Below are 19,554 nucleotides of genomic sequence, written 5' to 3' on the forward strand. Positions count from 1 at the left end.
CTTGAGCACATACTCCAGGCCAACATATTTACAATGCAGCATCCCTTTAGTACTATACTAGAGGTGCCTCTTATAATTAGACATTAAACTGAAGCCCCAACTACATGTGCTGGTGATTTAATTGAACATTAAAGATTCCATGGTAATAAGAGGAAGATATTATTGTAGCAACCTTTGCCAATATTTTTGCCATCAAAACAGATTAGTCATTTAACTCAAAAACAGAATTACCTGGAAAAACTCAGCAGGTCTGGCAGCATCGGCGGAGAAGAGTTGACGTTTCGAGTCCTCATGACCCTTCGACAGAACTGGCGATGTTATGTCTTTTGATTCTCGCATTTTTCACAAACGGGCAGTTGCCGGAGATGTGAGCCAGTGACTCGAAGGGGGCCTCACATCTCCTGCAGGATTTGTTATGGTGTACTCTGCCTCTGTTTAAGGTACATCTCGTAGGGTAGAGATTGCACCGTAGTAGTAAACTGCTTATTAGCCTGGATTGTTTAATGTTGAAACAAGTTCTGTCAAAGGGTCATGAGGACTCGAAACGTCAACTCTTTTCTTCTACGCCGATGCTGCCAGACCTGCTGAGTTTTCCAGGTAATTCTGTTTTTGTTTTGGATTTCCAGCATCCGCGGTTTTTTTGTTTTTAGTCATTTAACTCATTGCTGTTTGTACATCTTGTGGAAAATGGCTGCTGGCTTTGTTAATAAAGCAAAGACTGCATCTCAAAGTAAAGTGTTGCACGTGAAGTGATTCAAGACATTTCTGATGCAAATCCAATCTTTTTTCTTGCCGTACCCTAGGCTCTATTACATTTTGTATATTAAAAATGGAAAAATCCAAAACCAACTTGAATTTATGCACCCAAAAGTATACACTCCATAAAATCTTATTTATTTTTATGAACAGTAGCTTATGTTCCATTAGGAATTGATGTGGGGAAGCATGCAATTTTCTTCATTATGCCCAGCTAGATGCAAAAGATCCCATGGCACCATTTCAAAGGGCTGAGAGCTCTCCAAGATGCCCTGACCAATGTCAACCTCAATCAACATCACTAAAAAAATGGTAATCACAGATTGTTGCTTGTGGGAGCTTACTGTGCACAAATTGACTGCTGCATTCCCTAGATTATAACAGTGACACCACTTCCTCTGCCATAAAGCACTTTTGGATGTCCTGAGGTCATGAAAGTGCAAACTTTTTCTTTCTTTTGCAAATATTAAGTTGTTGATTGAATTAGGTGATTCAATCTTAACCGCTATTCTGTTTACTAGGGTTGCTAACATGTTACTATGAAATAAACAAATTGCATATTTGATATTCTGACCTCTGAGAGAGTTGAAGTAGCACAGCTTCAAAAGACACAAATACTTCATTCACGTCACAAAAGGATATGATCTTTAGTTCTTCAGGTCCATTTCATAAGTAATGCTTGTGTAAAGAATAAATTGTCAGACAACTTAAAAGTGCCTGATGCCACCGAATCCAAAAAGGGTATTTACAGCACACCTGAGTTTATAATGACCACCCTTTTCACATTTCCTTTCATTGCCAACCCAGCTGAATTCCTCCCCTGGATTAAACCTTGTGGTCTTGAGAAATGCCAATTAAATATAGATCCACCTAAGCTGCTTGAATATGAGATCATGCAGTACATGGCAGAATACCCCTATCCTATTAAAGCAGTGTATCCTGTGAATTTAGCGAGAAACCCTGCAGCTTTTACTAAAACAAGTATTGAGATGCTCAGCCTGTTACTTTTGACTGAATTTAGGATGTCCCCAAGAGCAAAATGTTATCATAACTTTGGAATTTTGATGAGGGCACTACTTGATGGGAACACATTTGGAACCATTTCCCTCATAAGCTTGTGCAAATTGGGATAATTCAAGCATGCAAGACTGAGATAGATTGTTGCTAAGTAAAGGCATCAAAGGATATGAGGCAAAAGTACCATTGATATAACCAAGATGAAATGCATACCTCCTTCCCAAAATGGTCTAGTGCTGGTTGCACCAGCAAAGCTGTACTGCCAAATTGTGGGGATTGCTGTGTATGTGCCTAGAATCAAGTTATCAGCCCTGATTTTAATTTAACCCATCCTGCAGGAATGGCACAGGTTCTGGTTGAATGTGTTTTACATCTTGTCCCATTTTACTCTCTACTGAAGAACCTAGTTGAACTAGTTAAAAGCATGGGTACTGTATCTGACACATACTTGCATACAGTTGCCATTTACCTTGACCACCAATAGTGTTTCAGGAAACAGTTGATGAAGCTCTCGTCTATATATAGCAACTTTAGCACAAAAACATCCCAAGAGGTTTCATAGGAGGCCAAAACAAAGGGAGATATTTGGAGAAATGGCTAAAACCTTAATCTGAAGGAGGTTATAAGGAAATCCAAAGGAGGGGATTTCCTTGCCTCTGATGACAATGGTGGTAGATTCAATACATTACTTTTCAGAAATTCCTTCAAAGCCAAAAGGGGCATAAAATATGGAGGATGGTGATCTGGGACAAATTTCCTTATACCAAAAGCTACAAAAACAGAAATGCTTTTGTCATGTAAAAGACACTTGTTGAACACTCAAATTATAACAACATTCAATTGTCCGAATAATGTAATTTGCAGCAGAAACAGTTAAGCACAAAAAATGCCCCAATTATAAAATGTCTTTATAAGATAACAGTTGGGGTTAAGTAATGTGGTGCTGGACTAAATTATTTTTTTATAAAAAAGTCAATTTTGTACATAAGTACTGTCTATGAAGTAGTTTAAATTTAGAACAATTTAAAATTCTAACTATAAACTACATAAAAGAATGACATTGCTTACAACAGTACGCCCAAGAAATTTAAATTATTTGCTTACGAATGGTTTGCAAGAAAGTTCAAAGCCAGCTGAGCTTGAGAAAAATTCTCAAGATAGTCCTGCTACCAGTCATTGGGCACCTATCCTAAAAGAAAACCTATAACAACTGTTATTTAATCAGAAATGTCCACAGGTGATCACTAAATAAATTCTAACAGATTAGCTTTAATATTTTATATGTTGATTTAGAAAGCGCCATGCATTTAAATTTGTAACGTTAATTCATTCTAAACTTTCAGGTAGACAGTTGAACCGCCTAGGTAATGGAATTTTACATTTTAAACAAATACATTGACACCTGCAATGAATTAAGATCAAACAAGGAACAAAACATTTCTGTAGTTCAATTTTATACAATTCAAATGGAGCCATAAAAACAACAGACACAAATTTCGCCGGAATTCAGACACCTCTTGGACATCTGGAATATCTGAAGTGCTCCATGGGCAGAAATTGAGTTTTCTCTAGTTTGAGAAAGATGCTGTCATTTATATTACTTGATGCTGTTAGTTTGCATCAATCTTAAAGCAGATAATGTGTTGAAACTGTACCCAGTTATATATATATATATATATATATATATATAAAAAAAGAGAGTTGTTTCAGTATAGGTTCTATTACTATTTTATAAATACAAATTGTTCTTTTAAATGTCTTTACATGTGGACAAATTATCAGACAAATGTTTATCCACAGAATTATATGTTTCATTTTATAAGAAGTTTTTACAGTTTGCAGTAGAACACTAAATTTAAATAAGAATATTCATGTCATGTAGCGCAAATAAAGTGAAACATCAAGCCTTATTTGGAATGGGACACTAGCAAAGTTACAATTTTGTTCTTTAAACCAGTAACTAGATTTTTATTTCATATAACACATTTTGCAATCCACATCATGATCTTGACCAATACATTCCACTCATTTCCTTAAAATACCCTTCAGCTGTTACCCTTCCTTCTCCAGTGTCTATGTTTTCTACCCCAACCTATTTCAATCAAAACATTAACAGAGTTTTTCTGCATCTATTTCTAAAAATGCTCTGCTTCCTTCAGCCTAGATAATAACACAATTTAATTAGTTCCTGGCCTTAGTTGGCACTCACACACACACTCAACAACTCATGGTAGGCAAGAGATACTATAGGATTCACAATTCAGAAGTTAACTATCTGATCCACTCAACTTAAAGCCCTGCTTCTCTGATACAAATAAGCCTACTTCTCCCAAAATTTCCTCAAATTTTTTAATCATACTCACAGGTTTGTTAAAGCTTAGCCAGAACAAACAGCTTGAGATAAAACAGAACAGCTTGGCTTGAAAATTACTTAGGATTAGTGGCTGAGACATTTTATTTTACCACAGTACTACATGAGCCCAATAGCCTGTTTCCATAACATTTGAAAGGAGTTTTTTGATCACTGTCTTACATAAAAAGCCCCTCAATAATATGTTCTTGCCTCATTCTTTTTCAACTCTAATGTGAGACCCTTATTTATTCAAGGTGATTGAGCTACTCAATGCTTTTATCAGCATCTTAAATGGCATCACACTTTTGTTTAAAACATTTCACATGATTACATTTATTCAAATGCTGAATCTATTAGTGCTTTACATTCAAGAATTTCTATCACTGATTTGAAATCCTGATAAAATTACAGAATTTCCAGGTTATATACACAAAAGCAACATTAGATTTTGGCACACCAGTTGACAAGGTACTTTTTAAAAAATAGAACTTTCCTTCTATTCTGAAAAATACCAGAATTTGAAATTAAATGAATTAGGACAAGCTTTCCAGTAGAATTTATTGCTAAATCATCTCTTTCAAATATATTCCGTTATGTTCACAGTGACACCTACTGGATTTCAGCTGAACATAAATTTTCTCCCACATTATTCCCTTTCAATTATCATTAAAAACAGAGCTGTTTTTTAATGATACATTTAAGTACTGACCTAGTGATCTGCAAATTGTACAAGCTAGAAAAGATTACAACCAAGATATCGCCTATAGATCCAACAAATATGTAATTGAACAGCGCACATGCTGTACCAGAAACAAACCTCAGCTGAAGAGGGGGAGTGGGAAAAGAGAGGTAATTGAATCTGTACTTGATAAAATAATTTATTTTCCATTTACATCAAAAGTAATCCCATTGCTTAACAATGTGGTAAACTGTCTAACCATATTAAAGGTGTGTATTTACCTCATCCTTACAATTATGTACAATGTTTTAACGCTCCTTGAAATGTGATCATGCCAGTCTATCTTTCACAATGTTTTAATTTCAGAACATTCTGCAGCTGAATAAATACATTAATCAACTCCTGCTTTGAAAAGGTCTACAGTTAAGACTCAGAAAAAGCTTGTGCGTCTGTGGAAATGGAAGATGGTTCTTCATTATTTGCATTAGGTGATGCAGTTGCCTGGATGTCAGCAGTTGTCATGGAAACAGTTGCAGTATCCAAGATGAGGGCAGGGGTTTGTTCAGCAGGCGGTGCAGAGGCAGAAACATGAAAACCACCTCCTCCTGGAGAGATGGCTGAAACTGTTTCAGTTAGACCAGCCTTAGCCTCAGTAATCAAGGATGATTGTGAGGGAAGCATAGTGGGCATTGTTAGAGGGGGCAGTCCAGGAAGAGTTAGTGGTGGCAGCTGAGCAGCTGATGAAAAACCTAGAAGAAAAACATGATAATTACTTCACATTTTACATACTCTAATTTGGAAAAGGGTGTGTGTGTAGCACAGTGTCAGTGCAGCTGAATTTATGATCTGTAACCATTCTATGATTATGATATTCAGAGAATGGGTTTTGTCACATGGATATTTTAAAAGGAAAAATTGAATATTTTTAAATAATGGCTGAAACAGAAAGCAGTTTCCAATAAAGTGAGAGTGCTGCAGCAGACATGTGCTGACACACTAACATTTTTTTAAAAATTTGTTCATGGGATAGGAGCACCGTTTGCAAGGCTAGCATTTATTATCAATCCCTAATTGCCGTTCAGGTGGTGATGGTGAGCCGCCTTCATGAACCGCTGCAGTCCATCTGGAGTACATAGACCCACAATGCTGACAGGAAGGGATCCCCAGCATTTTTATCTAGTGGCAGAAAAAGAACAATAATATAGTTCCAAGTCAGGATGGTGTGTGACTTGGAGAGGAACTTGCAGGTGGCAGTGTTCCCGTGAATCTGCTGCCCTTGTCCTACTAGGTGGTAGATGCCATGGGTTTGGAGGGTGGTGTTGAAGAAGGCTTGGCGAGGTACTGCAGTGCATCTTGTGGATAGTACACACTGCGACCACTATGTGCCCGCAGTGGTGTGAATTAATGTTTAAGGTTGTGGATGAGGCGCTGATCAAGAGGGCTGCTTTGGTCTGGATGGTGTTGAGCATCTTGAGTGTTGTTAGAGCTGCACTCATCCAGGCAAGTAGCCAGTATTCCATCACTTTTCTGATTTGTGCCTTGTAGATGGTGGACAGGCTCTGGGAATTTAGGAAGTGAGTTACTCGCTGCAGAATTCCCAGCCTCTAACCTTCTTGAAGTCACAGCATTTATACAGCTAGTCTGATTAAGTTTCTGAACAACAGTAACCCACAGAATGTTGATGGTGGGGTTTCAGTGAAGATAACACAATTAAACATCATTGACAGATGGTCAGATCTACTTCTATCTGGGGATAGTATCTGGGGATTTGCAAATAGTACTGAACACTGTGTAATCATCAGTGAACATTCCCGCTTCTGATGGAGGGAAGGTCATTGATGAAGCAGCTGAAGATGGTTGGGCCTAGGACACTACCCTGAGGAACTCCTGCAGCGATGCCCCGAGGTTGAGATGATTGGCCTTCCTTTGTGTTAGATATGACTCCAACCAATGGAAAGTTCTCTCCCTTGTACCTATTAGCTTCAATTTTGCACATGCTCCTTGATACCAAACTTAGCCAAGTACTGCCTTGATGTCAAGGGCAGTCACAATCAACTCACCTCTTGAATTCAGTTCTTTTGCCCATGTTTGGACCAAGGTTGTAATGAGGTCTGGAGTTGAGTGACTCTGGCAGAAACCAACTGAACTTAACTTTAGCAAGTCATTGCTGAGCAAGTGTTGCTAGATAGCACTGTCAATGACACCTTACATCACTTTGCTGATGATTGAGGGTAGATTATTGGAGTGGCAATTGGCTGTATTGTATTTGTATTTGTCCTGCTTTTTGCAGGCAGGGTATACCTGGGCAATCTTCCACATTGTTGGGTAGATGCCAATGTTGTTGCTGTACTAGAACATCTTGGTTAGGGGTGCGGCTGGAGCTCAATCCTTCAGCATAGCAGCTGGATGTTGTCAGGACCCATAACCTTTGATATATTCAGTGTCGTAAGCAGTTTTTTGATACCGCAACTGGAGATAACTGAATTGACTGAAGGCTGGCATCTGTGATGCTGGGGATCTCAGGAGGAAGCTGAGATGGATTATCCACTTGGCATTGCTGGCTGCCAATGGTTGCAAATGCTTGACCCTGGTCTTTTACACTGATTGCTGGCTCACATCATAAAGAATAGGAATACTTGTGGAGCCTCCTCCTCCTCCAGTTAGGTGTTTAATTGTCCACCACCATTCATAACTATGTTGCAGCTTCACCAAGTTGGCACCAAAATTTTTAGATATGCCTGTTGCTGCACCTGGTAGGCTCTCCTGATTCCCCTGGCTTGAATGCAATGGTAGAATGAGGCATATGCCAGGCCATGAGGTTACAGATTGTGGTTGAACACAATTCTGCTGCTGCTGATGGCCCAGAAGGAGCTCATAGATGCCCAGTTTTGAATTGCTAGATCTATTTGAAATCTATCCCATTTAGCACAGTAGTAGAACATATGGAGTGTATCCTCCGTGTGAAGATGGGACTTTGTCTCCACAAGGACTATGTGGTGCTCACTCCTACCAATACTGTCATAGGCAAATGTAGATTGGCGAGGGTGAGGTAAAGTAGGTTTTCCCCTTGTTCTCTCTCACGCCACCTGCCATATGCTCAGTCTGGCAGAAATGTCCTTCAGTACTCATCCAACTCGGTCAGTGTTGGTGCTATTGAGCCACTCTTGATGATGGACAATGAAGTCCTCCACCTAGAGTACATTCTGTGCCTTTTCCACCCTTAGTTTTCCAAGTGGTTTCAACATGGAGGAGTACTGTCTCATCAGCTGAGAGAGGGAAGTAGATGGTGATCAGCAGGAAGTTTCCTTGCCATTGTTTAACCTGATGACATGAGAGTTTGTGGAGTCCAGAGTCAATGTTGTGGACTCCCAGGGCCACTCTCTCCTAACTGTATACCACTGTGTCACCACTTCTGGTGGGTCTCTCCTGTTTTCCTAATTAGGATTTCAGGTTTTTGGCAGTGATTGAAGGGGGAGTGGAAGAAAGCAAAATATCCTATTAAATCTCCCAGTGACTTGCACAAGATCACCACCAGCAAAGGCCTGGCAGTATTGACAGATATGGAATAGTGGGTAGCACATGGAGATTTAAAAAGGGGAAAAGAACCAACAGAAATCATGAGAAGATTTTTCTAAAATATTTACCACTTAAAATTAAATTGGTCCATTTTAAATGAGTATTCAGATTGGATAAAGGACATTTACAGTACTCTATAAACATACCAGTGGGTGGAGGTATCACACCTATTCCTGGCAGGGTCACTGGAGCAAGGTTTTGTAGGGTGATATTCAAGTTGGGTAGGTTGGGCAAATTAGGGAGTCCACTTGGTAATGGCATTAAACCTGCAAATATTGAAAAGTGCATATAATAATCAATGTTAACAATGTGAAGAATGCTGTACATGTGGCACCTCTTTTAGAAAAATTAATAACACTTACATTACAATTAATTTTTTTGTTCAAATAATGATAAACATATAGAACAGTACGATGCTTATTGATGTTACCCAATTCATTACAACATTTAGAATTCACTTACTTTTCAAAAGATGACCAGCAATTAAAAACGTGCAACATTGTCAACTAATTAAAAATTAAGGCACTTATGAGCTGACTCTTAAATCATTGAAACAAGTTACATGCCAACTGAAAGATAAATGGACACTCTGTGCATTAAACCCATTTAAGTGTTACCAGTAAGCATGTGTTATTGGCTAGAGCACGAAGTGATATGCTGAATGATAAAGATTTTTATGTATTGTATTAACCATAAATATATACATTTGCAGCTAATAGTTTCACCAAGTAGACTATATTTTAAGTAATTGTACTGAGTCAGTGAAGTTTTCAGCCTGGCACATTTTGGCTATATATTATGATGTACATCACTAATCCATTTTGTGGTAAAAAAAAATTTTCTTTGAAGTGCAATAAAACAAATTAATATCTACACAGAAAACAAAGCTTCCCACCAGCATTACACCAACTTATGATTTTTATCCTATAATCAGAGACTTACCAGGTAGGGTGGGATCAGCTTTTATATTTGTTGGTACTGCACCTGGGGATGAATTCACAGATGAAGGCAACAAGGGAACTGTTGGAACACCTTACAAGTTTAAAAAAAGAGATTTATTAAAAGAAAGTCTCAATGTTTTGAACAAACAACCACTGATTCCCAGCATCTCCTGCAACAGATGAAATGGGGATAACAATGCTCTCTTATAAAATATACAGGATATTTCCACAGAAATGTGTTACTCTTGCACCAAATATATCTAAGAATTTAAAATTGCAAGCTTTTTCCAAAAATAACTGCTGCTGGAAATTGTCAAAATTTACACTGTTAGTAGGTATTCTTAAGCACTCCCTCTTTTCGAAGAAGAAGCTGGAAACCCATGAGTAATTCTGTATTGTTGGTCCAGTGCATGGAATGTAGCAGTGTAAGTGTTCACTGGTACACTATGTAGATTATGCATCACGGTTGGCTCAGCTGTATAGGACAGCAGGAGGAAGACCGGGAAAGCAAACTGATGGGGCATTCTACAGTTAGAAAGGCAGACATTTCTTCCAGGATGTACGTTGCTTCCTTGGCACAAGGATGCCATAGCATGGCTGCAGAGGGGAAAAAGAGTGAACAGCCAGTAGTCAATATTCATATTGATACCAATGACATTGGTAGAAAAAGGAATGAGGGTCTGCAGGCAGTTTTCAGGGAGTGAGGAAAGAAACTAGGGGGACATTATTGATAAAGGAGAATATTACTGCGTTGGAGAAAGAGAATGTTCGAGAGGGTCAAGGGAAGAACCTGTTTGGTTAGAGCCAAGAAACAATTCAGGTACCATTAAAATACTGGGTGTATTCTATAGATCAACTAGTGGGAAAGATTTGCAAGAAAATTAGAGAGGGCCAAAAACAGTGGAGTAGTTATAAAGGAAGACTTCAATTATCCTAATACAAACTGAAATAGCAATAGCTTAAGTGGTAGAGAGGGGGAAGAGTTTCTCAAGTTTGTTCATGAGAATTTTCCATACAAGTATGCTTCCAGTCCAATGAGAAAAGATGCATTGTTGGATCTGGTTCTGGGGAATTAGGTGGGACAAGAGGATTGAGCATCAATAAGTGAACATTTAGGGGAAAGTGATTATTCTATCATAAGATTTAGGTTAGTTATGGAAAAGGACAAAGAGTAATCCAGACTAAAATAATTAACTGTGGGAGGAATAATTTCAAACAGGTGAAAATGAATTTAGCCCAGGTAAACTGGAATCAAAATTGGCAAGCAAAACTATAATTGAACAATGGATTGTCTCTAAAGAGGAGATAGTGCAGGTATAGTCAAGGTATATTCCCAAGAGGGGAACAAAGGTAGGACAAACAAAGCCAGAGCTCTCTGGATGAAGGAGATGAACAGAAAGATGAAACAGAAAAAGGCTGTGTATGACAGATATTGATAACGCAAGTGAGAACCAGGCTGATTATGGAATGTTCAAACAGGAAGCGTAAAGAAAAATAAGAGTGGCAAAGAGAATATGAGGAGAGACTGGCAGCCCACATTAAAGGGAATGCAAAATTCTTATATAAGCATATAAATTGTATCAAGATGTTAAAAAGAGCTGTGGGGCAATAAGGGACCAAAAAGGGAATTTATGCATGGAGGCAGAGGGCATGGCTGAGATGCTAAATGAGTACTTTGCATTGGTCTTTATCAAGGAAGGTGATGTTGCAAAATTGTAGTGAAACAGGAGGCAGTTGAGGCACTGAATGAACAAAATCTGGCCATGCTTAAAAGTTAAATGGTCGCCAGGATCAGATCTGGTAGATCAAGAACAATATGGGGGTAAGGATGAAAACTCTGAAGGCACTGGCCATAAATAGCCCTTAGAGAAAGGGATGGTGCCAGAGGACTGGAGGACTGCAAATGTTACACCCTTGCTCAAAAAAAGGTGCTAGGGTAAACCCAACAACTACAGGCCTGTCAATTTAACATCTGTGGCAGGAAAGCTTTTAGAAATAATAATTTGGAACAAAATTAACAGTCACTTGGACAAATTTGGATTAATTAAAGAAAACCAGCATATATTTGAGAAGGATAAATCGTGCTTAACTAGTTGATTAAGTTTTTTGAAGTAACAGAAGGCACTGATGAGGCTAATGTGGTGTACATGGACTTCCAATAGGCATTTTGATAAGGTGCCACATAACAGGCTTGCCAGCAAAGTTGAAGTCCATAGAATAAAAGCGACAGTGGCAGCATGGATAAAAATTAGCCAAGTGATAGGAAACAGTAGTGGTCAATGGTTGTTTCTTGGACTCAAGATAGGTGTACAGTGGGGTTCCCCAGGTGTCAGTATTGAGATCACTTTTTTTGTGATCTATATTAATGACCTATACTAGGGTGTGCAGGGCACAATTTCAAAATTTATTATGTCAGTACTTGGAAGCACCGTCAACTATAAAGGAGGATAGTGATAAACTTCAAGAGGACACAAACAGGCTGGTGAATTGGGCAGATACACGGCAGATGAAATTTAATGCAGGAAAGTGTGAAGTAATCCATATTGGCTGGAACAAGGTACGGCAATATAAAATTTTCAATTCTAAGGGGGGCAGAGGAGGCTGGCTGTATATGGGCACAAATTGTTGATGGTGTCAGGCAATTTTGAGAAAGTAGTTAATAAGGCATACAGGATCCTGGCCTGTATAAATAGAGACACACAGTACAAACGCAAGGAAGTTATGGTAAATCTTTATAAAACACTGGTTTGGCCTCAACTGCAGAATTGCATTCAATTCTGGGCACCACTTCAGGAAGGATGTTAAGGCATTAGAGATGTTGCAGAAAAGATTTTTGAGAATGGTTTTGGGGCTGAGACACTTCAGTTATGTGGATAGAATGGCTAACCTGGGGTTGAGAAGGTTGAGAGGAGATATGATAGAGGTCCTCAAAATCATGGGGGGGTCTGGACAAAGCAGATATGGAGAAACTGCTCCTATTGACAAAAGGATTGAGAAACAGAGGTCACTAATTTAAGGTTACTGGCAAAAGAACCAGAGGCGACATGAGGAGAAACTTTTCTTTTTATATACACGGTGAGTGGTTAGAACCTGGAATACACTGCCTGAGTGTGTGGCGGAGGTAGATTCAATCATGGCTTTGAAAAAGGAATTGGGTAATTATCTAAAGAGAAAAAGTTTGCAGGGCTACAGGGAAAATACATGGGAGTGAGATGAGCTGAGTAGCTCTTAAGACAACCACTAGAGGCACAATGAGCTGAATGGCCTCCTTCTTTAATATTATCATTCTATGACTCTAAGTGACTTTGAACACAAAAGATAAGGTATAAACGTTATTACAAAAATTTTAATAAAGTGACATTATATTTTTTGTTTTTTCAAATATGAAAGGTGCATTGTGCTAGAACTGCAGAATTTGTCCTTCCAACCCAGATTATCTTCAGAGACTATTTTGAGCTATACATCATGTGGATGAAGTACTAGTGGCGCTTGCTGCGTGAAGTCCTTAATTGGGAGTTTGCAACTTATGATTTACTTTTCCCCCTAAAGCTTGCCAGTACACAAAACAAACCTGGTGACTACACTGTGACAAGAATGTCTGGAGCAGTTTTGCCTGTAACTAAGTTAACATACTATATATTACACTTAAAGATAAAATATCCTTCTGGTTAACAACCAAAATAGTATCCTATTGCACTGCCACCCTGGGTTTCACATAATCAAATGTAGCTCGTAAACTGATTTATCAAACCATTTAAGAACATATACTAGTTTCCAATTATGGGAATAAAACAAGTCAAAAATACATGAATAGAACTCAGTTGATCAAACTATGCTACATGATCGTGAATATGCTAAAAATGTTTCTATAAGCATGTACTGTATAATAAAGTGGAACAACAATGTAAATATGCTAATGAAAGCAAACATTGTGTTCATTAAAGCTCTCACTCAGGGAAAAGTAGAGAATTCAAGTTTTTAAAAAATTCATTCAGGCGGTTTATGCTATTTTCTATGGTGTAAATATTTTGGTTTGCTGTCAAAACAATCCCTGGTTTTCCATTCCAGGCACTAATTTCATTGAAACAGGTGAGAACAGGATGAGCTTTACAGTGTCTATAGTTGTGATCTGTTCTGTTAAGGGGATCATCACTGAGGAGAGGGAGGGGAAGAAATACTTTCAAAACTTCCCCACAAAGATAGTTTTATAATTGAGAAGTTGCTTCAGTTTTTATACTTCTGGCAGTAGAGAGAAAAATGATAAAGCTGACTCAATTATATGCCTGATGGGTCCTTACACTATTAATCCAAACAGGATCAGCATCTTTCTTGCACAAATGTGTTAATCCAGATGATCAAATATATGTAAATGACATGTGCAATAATCTTCTCATAACCTTTTCACAGCAAAAAAAAAATTGGGGAAAAAGTTACTTTAAATGCTGCATTTTAAAGCAAACCATATTCATGCAAATTAAAAAAGTCCCAAGATTATTGTAGTTAAGATACTCAAAGTAGTGTTGATGCTTCCTCATAATCTGCAAATAAAAAGGTAAATTGCTCGCTTGTCTCAATAATTGCTAAACACCTCAGTGTATTGGGCAGTTGCTGGCCCTCAGTGCTCAGCAGAAGGTCTGGCAAAGCATTACACGTGGCAGGTTGTGAACAGTGAGATAAAAACAGACACAGTCAGGCAGAGGATTATGAAACAGAATGCTTGAGGTTGTCAGGCAGCAAAAGGCTGTGGGGAGAATAGACATAAATTAGTTTGCCAAGCAAGACAATACACTGATGTGGAGAAATGCAGTGTGCTCATTATATCTGTATCATGGAAAGCTGTACTAATTGAACAAAGTGCATCTGATTATAACCGTTATTTTATATGATCATCAGCTGTGAAGGAAGTAATATTGAGCTTCATCTCACCAAGTGTTCCCTTGGTCTGACTTTGCAGAGATTGAAGTAGTACATATTAAAGGCACAATATTCAATTCAGAGCATGAGGAGATGTGACTGCAGTCACAAATCCCCCCCAAAGGTTATTCTCTCATGTAAGTAGATATAATAAAGTGAGTCAATTCCATAATAGTAAGATGGTCAGACTAAGTTACAGGGTGACTAATGCCACTGAGCCATAGAATGCATCTAAAACAGATCTTAATTTGTGACGGCAAGTGTCTCCCTATATGTTACATTAGCAATCATGTGGAATAAGAAATGGAAAACATGCTAATCCCTGCACAAATAACATGAACAGCTGCAGATGGACTCAGAGCAGGATTTTCCCTTCATCACGTGGCTGGGAATGGCTATGAAACAGACTGTAGCCCGCAATCGGGCTCTGACCGTAATTTCACGCTGGTACAGGCGCGGAGGAGCACGCACTGAAAGCTCCCCGAAGGGAAGCTAAAGAACTTTAAAATGAAAAGTAAAAATTCTAAAAATAAGGGAAACATGCCCCCACATGTGACTCAGTCACATGAACAGGGACATAATAAGAATTATGTTTCCAAATTTTTTTTAATTTACTGTTGGAAACCTCATTCCACCCGTGGATGAGGTTTGCTCAAAAATGCAAAGGCCGCCTGGCCTATGCGCCCACCCACCAACCGTAAGGTTGGACAGCAGCGAAAAATGGGATCAAATTAATTGATTAATGGTCTTAACAAGCTGCTTAATTGTTGGTAGGCGCACGCCCACTGGCCGAAATATCTTGCAAGTACCCATCGGATTAACTCATTTGTGCGGGTCTTTTCTGATTAAAGAACCCAACATGATGAGCAGTCCAGAAGTTTTAGAAGAATATGTTTGAATTATCTTGAGGTTGGCATATAATTATCCCTCATTTTTGGGGGTAGGGGAGCAGAGGAAAGATTTTAAATGAAGGTATCAGAGAATGGAGTTTTTAAAAAATAAATTCCAGAACTTGCATAAATGCTACTAATTCATACCTGTATTAAGAACACTATTAACTGAAGGGGGAGCAGTACCCAGTGAAAGTCCTGATAGTCCCTGCTGGAGGCTGGCTGCAGCAGACGATGAGGTAACAGCAGACAGCTGAACCTACGAAGATAGAAGTGCTTATCTAACCATCATACAATAAATGAACTCAAACTTAAAACTGCAGCAAATTATACACAGTACAAAATTTGAAAGTACACCACCACATTTATTATAGGAACGAAAACAATTGGTTGGATTTTGTGGTAGTAATGATGGCAAAACTGTCACACCTCTGAAATGGACAGCAATTCTGGAGTCAACACATGTAGTTAAATGCGAAAATCCAGGAGTTGCTGTCAGTGATTCTATATGTTTTTCCCCATGGGATGCACTGAAGTCCCCCCCACATTGAAATCAAATAGATATAATTGAACCGATGAAAACTTGCCCTTGTACTCTATTAGTCTCGTTGTAGAAATCCTTGAAACGTTACGCCTTTTTGGATGAGGTATAACCCAGATTTTTAATGGCATACTAAGTTCATAATTACTTCTGAGCAGCCTCACTGATTCTGAAGAACCAGTTTTTGTGGAATGTCAGATTTTTCCATTATGATAAAAAAAACATTTTCAACACAAATTTAAAAAAAAAAATGTTTGTTATTTTAGCTTCTACAGGGAAAGGCAGTGGATTGGCACTGGGTGAACTGCTCTTGTGGAGAGCCAGCATGGACATGGCAGGCTGAATGGCTTCCTTCTGTGCTATAACCATTCTATGATTCAACCTTAATCCCATGTGCATGTCCCAATCATTTATTTTGCTCCGTAAAAATTTAATTCAAAGTTAAAGAATTCAGTGCAATTTACTTCCTGGTTTGTTGCCTGCAAGAATACTTCAATGTGATTGGTTGCCTATTCAGTTTGATGGTATCACTGTTGCTGAACACCTGGAGATCCCACTGACAAGCTGTCAGATTCAAACTGACATCAGGAAAGAAGGCATCCATGCCAAATCTTTATGGATGGTTTTCTTCAAGGTCAGTGGAGAGCACTGTTGCGTCACTGATCACGAAAATTGAGCCAACATATCTAAAATTTCAGTCATCTTTAGTATATTAAATTTTTTAATGCAATAACACTATGGAAAACAGATACAACACAACAAAAATTTTCCAATTTTTATTTGCATAAAATAGCTTAAATATTAAGAGCTTTAAGGAAAAAATTAACATTGTAGATGATCATAATCACAGGAAAGATATTTTCAGCCAAACTGCAATTATTGAAACGTTTTTAAAAATTTTAAACATTTTTAACACCAGATTGATTTTAAGAAAAAAGGATTGTAAATCAGAATTATTATAACACGAGAAATGTAGGTATGACTGGATAAATAGCTAATGTGCAAGCAAGTCTCCCAGTTCTGTCAAATAGTTTACAGAATATTTTAAAGAATATTAATGTAAGCTCATTTTTTTCATTGCATAAATGTGTAAATTACATTAATTCTCTATTAAAATGAAAACAGCTGTCTGCAAACTTTACTACCTTCATAGATGTACACCTTTTCATGAATTGAAATCGCCTTCTGTTTCTGAAATCCTTGTTAATTGTTTTTCAATTTTTTTTACACTAAAACACAAAGGCCCATCACATTTTTAAATTCCACATAAAAGTAGAACCAAACTTTTCATCTGCACACAAAATAAACATTCCTTTCAAAGTATCTTCAAGATAAAACAAATCAAATATTACCTCTGTGAAACCATCTTTTAAAGGACTGGTTGGTGTACCAGGTTGTTGTCCCGGAAGACTTATTTTTTTACCCTCTGCGAATGGACGGGTTGGAATTCGATGCAAGTAGCCATATCCAATCCCACACCCTAGGCTTAAAACAATTTGTGTTTGTTATTCACCAAATTCTAGAAGATAAATATTAAAATAACAAAAAATAGCTGGAAATACTTAGCAAGTCTGTCAGCATTTGAAAAAAGTATAGGTTGAGATATTTAGTCGACCCAAAATGCGACAAGGAAAAGGGTCTCTTCAAAATATTGCGCCCATTTTCTTTCTTTTCACGTGTTTATGCAATGTAGGCGATGCTAGCAAAGCCAACATTTATTGTCCATCCCTAACTGGCCTTGAGATGATGATGGTGAGACGGCTTCTTGAACCGCTGCAGTTCATGTAGTGTAGGTACACCCTGTTAAATTAAAATATTGTCCTGGTAGATTCTAAGATTTGGAAGGACTTTGCATTATTTGGACATTTGGAAGCTGACTTGGATTTTTTTTTAAAAAGGTCATAAGTTCACCTTGGACTGTGAACAAGCATGCCTTTTCCAAGAAATCACCTGATCAGCGTAGCACTTGGGGAAGTTGGGGGGGTGGTGGGGGCAGCTATTTGTTATTTGAACTGCAATCTCTTTAACTGATGGAAAAAAAAACTGCTTTAAAGGCAAAGGCCTGGTGATTTACTGGAAATCATTTGAAGGAGGAGCTTAATGTTTTGAACTTTTTTAAAAAAACTGATTTGGGAATGAACTTAGAAGGAGAAAGCTGCCCAGCTCGCATTGTCTTTGCCTTGCTTGAAATAGGGTGGTTATCAGTAATCAGCTAGGAATCCTCAACTTAGTGGCACTTATGTTTGGAAATCAGGTAGCTGAGAGGAGAAGGATTGATCCGGCTCTATTTTCCTCAACGCCAAAGCTCCGTTGACAAGAACCTTCAGGCATCAATTGGGACCAGCAATCTGTCTTTACACGAGGGAGCTCAAGATCGGGTGTCAAAACCCTGCAAATTTTATCCTTTGTTTTATAAAGTCTTTTTCTTCAACCACCCATCTCTGCAGAGACCCATCTGTTTTTGCATGTGCGTGTGTGCATGCACAAATGCTGGGGAATTTTAAGAAGGATGGATAGTTACACTTCCAGATTACATATTGTGTGTTAATCTTTTTTAAAACAAGTTACAAGAACTGAAGTTTCGTTTTATAATAAATCAATCAGAGTTTATTGAAAGAAGCCCTATTAAAGTCTCTTTTATTCTGGGTCTAACAGTAGCGAAGGTAAATTATTGGTGAGAGAAATAAACTTTTAAACTAATGGTAGAGTAGTGGGGCTAGATAAACTACACACTCCTCCCATCCTGGGTGTAACAACCCACAGTTCAGTCTGAATGCTATGGATAGAACAAGTACGTCCAGAACTTGCTGGTTTTGAATTGTTACCCTCAACAAAATGAGTTTGCCTCTTACCTGCCTTCTCCACCCCAAGTAGTATTTGGTGTGATAACTACTTCTCGGCAGTTATCGGTGTCTGTATTGTAGACATACAGCTTCAAAGCTTTTCCTTCATGTGTCTCTATCAGAGAGAAGAGATCTTCAGACTAGGGGAAAGAAATTAATGTATTAGTGATGCTATTTTCTGGATCCATCCAATGCATATACAAAAACATACAATCAAAGTATGCAGATAAAGACCTTAAAATTATTGCACTCTAGTATTTCCTGAGCAAAATCTTACATATTTATGTCCCTAAGTTTTATGCAGGTTATTCACAATTCAGTTAGAACATTAATATAGGAATGCAATGCAGTACCAGCATAACTAAGTGCGATTCTCTGCACAGTAACCCAACAATTCACTGATGCACTATACAATCACTCTGTTAAATAAAATTATCCTAATTCCACAGCTTAAAAACAAGGTTTCTTCACAATAAGCTACATGAACCATTATCCACCATTCTTTGGCTGTTTATACTTAAGTAATCAATGCCTCTTATCAAACAATGGATTTTCATTCATGGAACTTCATGGAAACTTGTATATGCATTCAGCACTTAAGAGTCTCAAAGTGCCAAAAACTCCTTGAATCTTCAATAAAATTTAAAAAATTACAGCTTTGCACATCATCAATATTTAACTGAAAAGGTAACTGTCAGGATTGAAATAAGATAGAAGGGAAAATGTTACAGAAACTCTACTCTTGCGTTTTATGGGAATCTCTCATCTGTCCATTAAGTTACAGCTTTGGAAGACCAATCAAGATGAGGTTACCTAAGTGGAGTTACATACAAGCTTGTCTCTGTTGCAAACAAGAAGAAAAATATGGGTGTTTTAAAGAAGAAATTTGCATCATTTCATAAGCTAAAAAAGCATTCATGAATTTAATTGCAATTTACACCTTATAAAATTCTTTCTTCTGAGAGCAAGGAAAATTCCAGGGATGATACAAAAAATATCATATATGCGTGCAGCTTCCCAAACCATTGCAGAATCTTTATGGTG

General features: G+C 37.9%; 1 protein-coding gene across 2 annotated transcripts in view; it reads right to left on the reverse strand.

The window, feature by feature from the left end:
* Positions 1-3,485: 3,485 nt before the first annotated feature.
* The window catches only part of gorasp2 (golgi reassembly stacking protein 2), a 38,577-nt gene continuing 22,508 nt past the window's right edge, over positions 3,486-19,554 (reverse strand). The window contains exons 5-10 of one of the 2 annotated variants that reach the window (XM_041200913.1): positions 18,520-18,650; positions 17,020-17,152; positions 15,274-15,385; positions 9,324-9,413; positions 8,528-8,647; positions 3,486-5,554 (exon numbers count right to left, since the gene is read on the reverse strand). In XM_041200913.1, the coding sequence (XP_041056847.1) occupies positions 5,229-5,554; positions 8,528-8,647; positions 9,324-9,413; positions 15,274-15,385; positions 17,020-17,152; positions 18,520-18,650 (912 nt within the window). In that variant the 3' untranslated portion in view covers positions 3,486-5,228. The remainder of the gene's footprint in view (positions 5,555-8,527; positions 8,648-9,323; positions 9,414-15,273; positions 15,386-17,019; positions 17,153-18,519; positions 18,651-19,554) is intronic. The other variant, XM_041200914.1, reaches the window with a different exon arrangement.

The sequence above is a fragment of the Carcharodon carcharias genome, chromosome 12, assembly GCF_017639515.1.
Source record: "Carcharodon carcharias isolate sCarCar2 chromosome 12, sCarCar2.pri, whole genome shotgun sequence".
NCBI classification, from domain to species: domain Eukaryota; kingdom Metazoa; phylum Chordata; class Chondrichthyes; order Lamniformes; family Lamnidae; genus Carcharodon; species Carcharodon carcharias.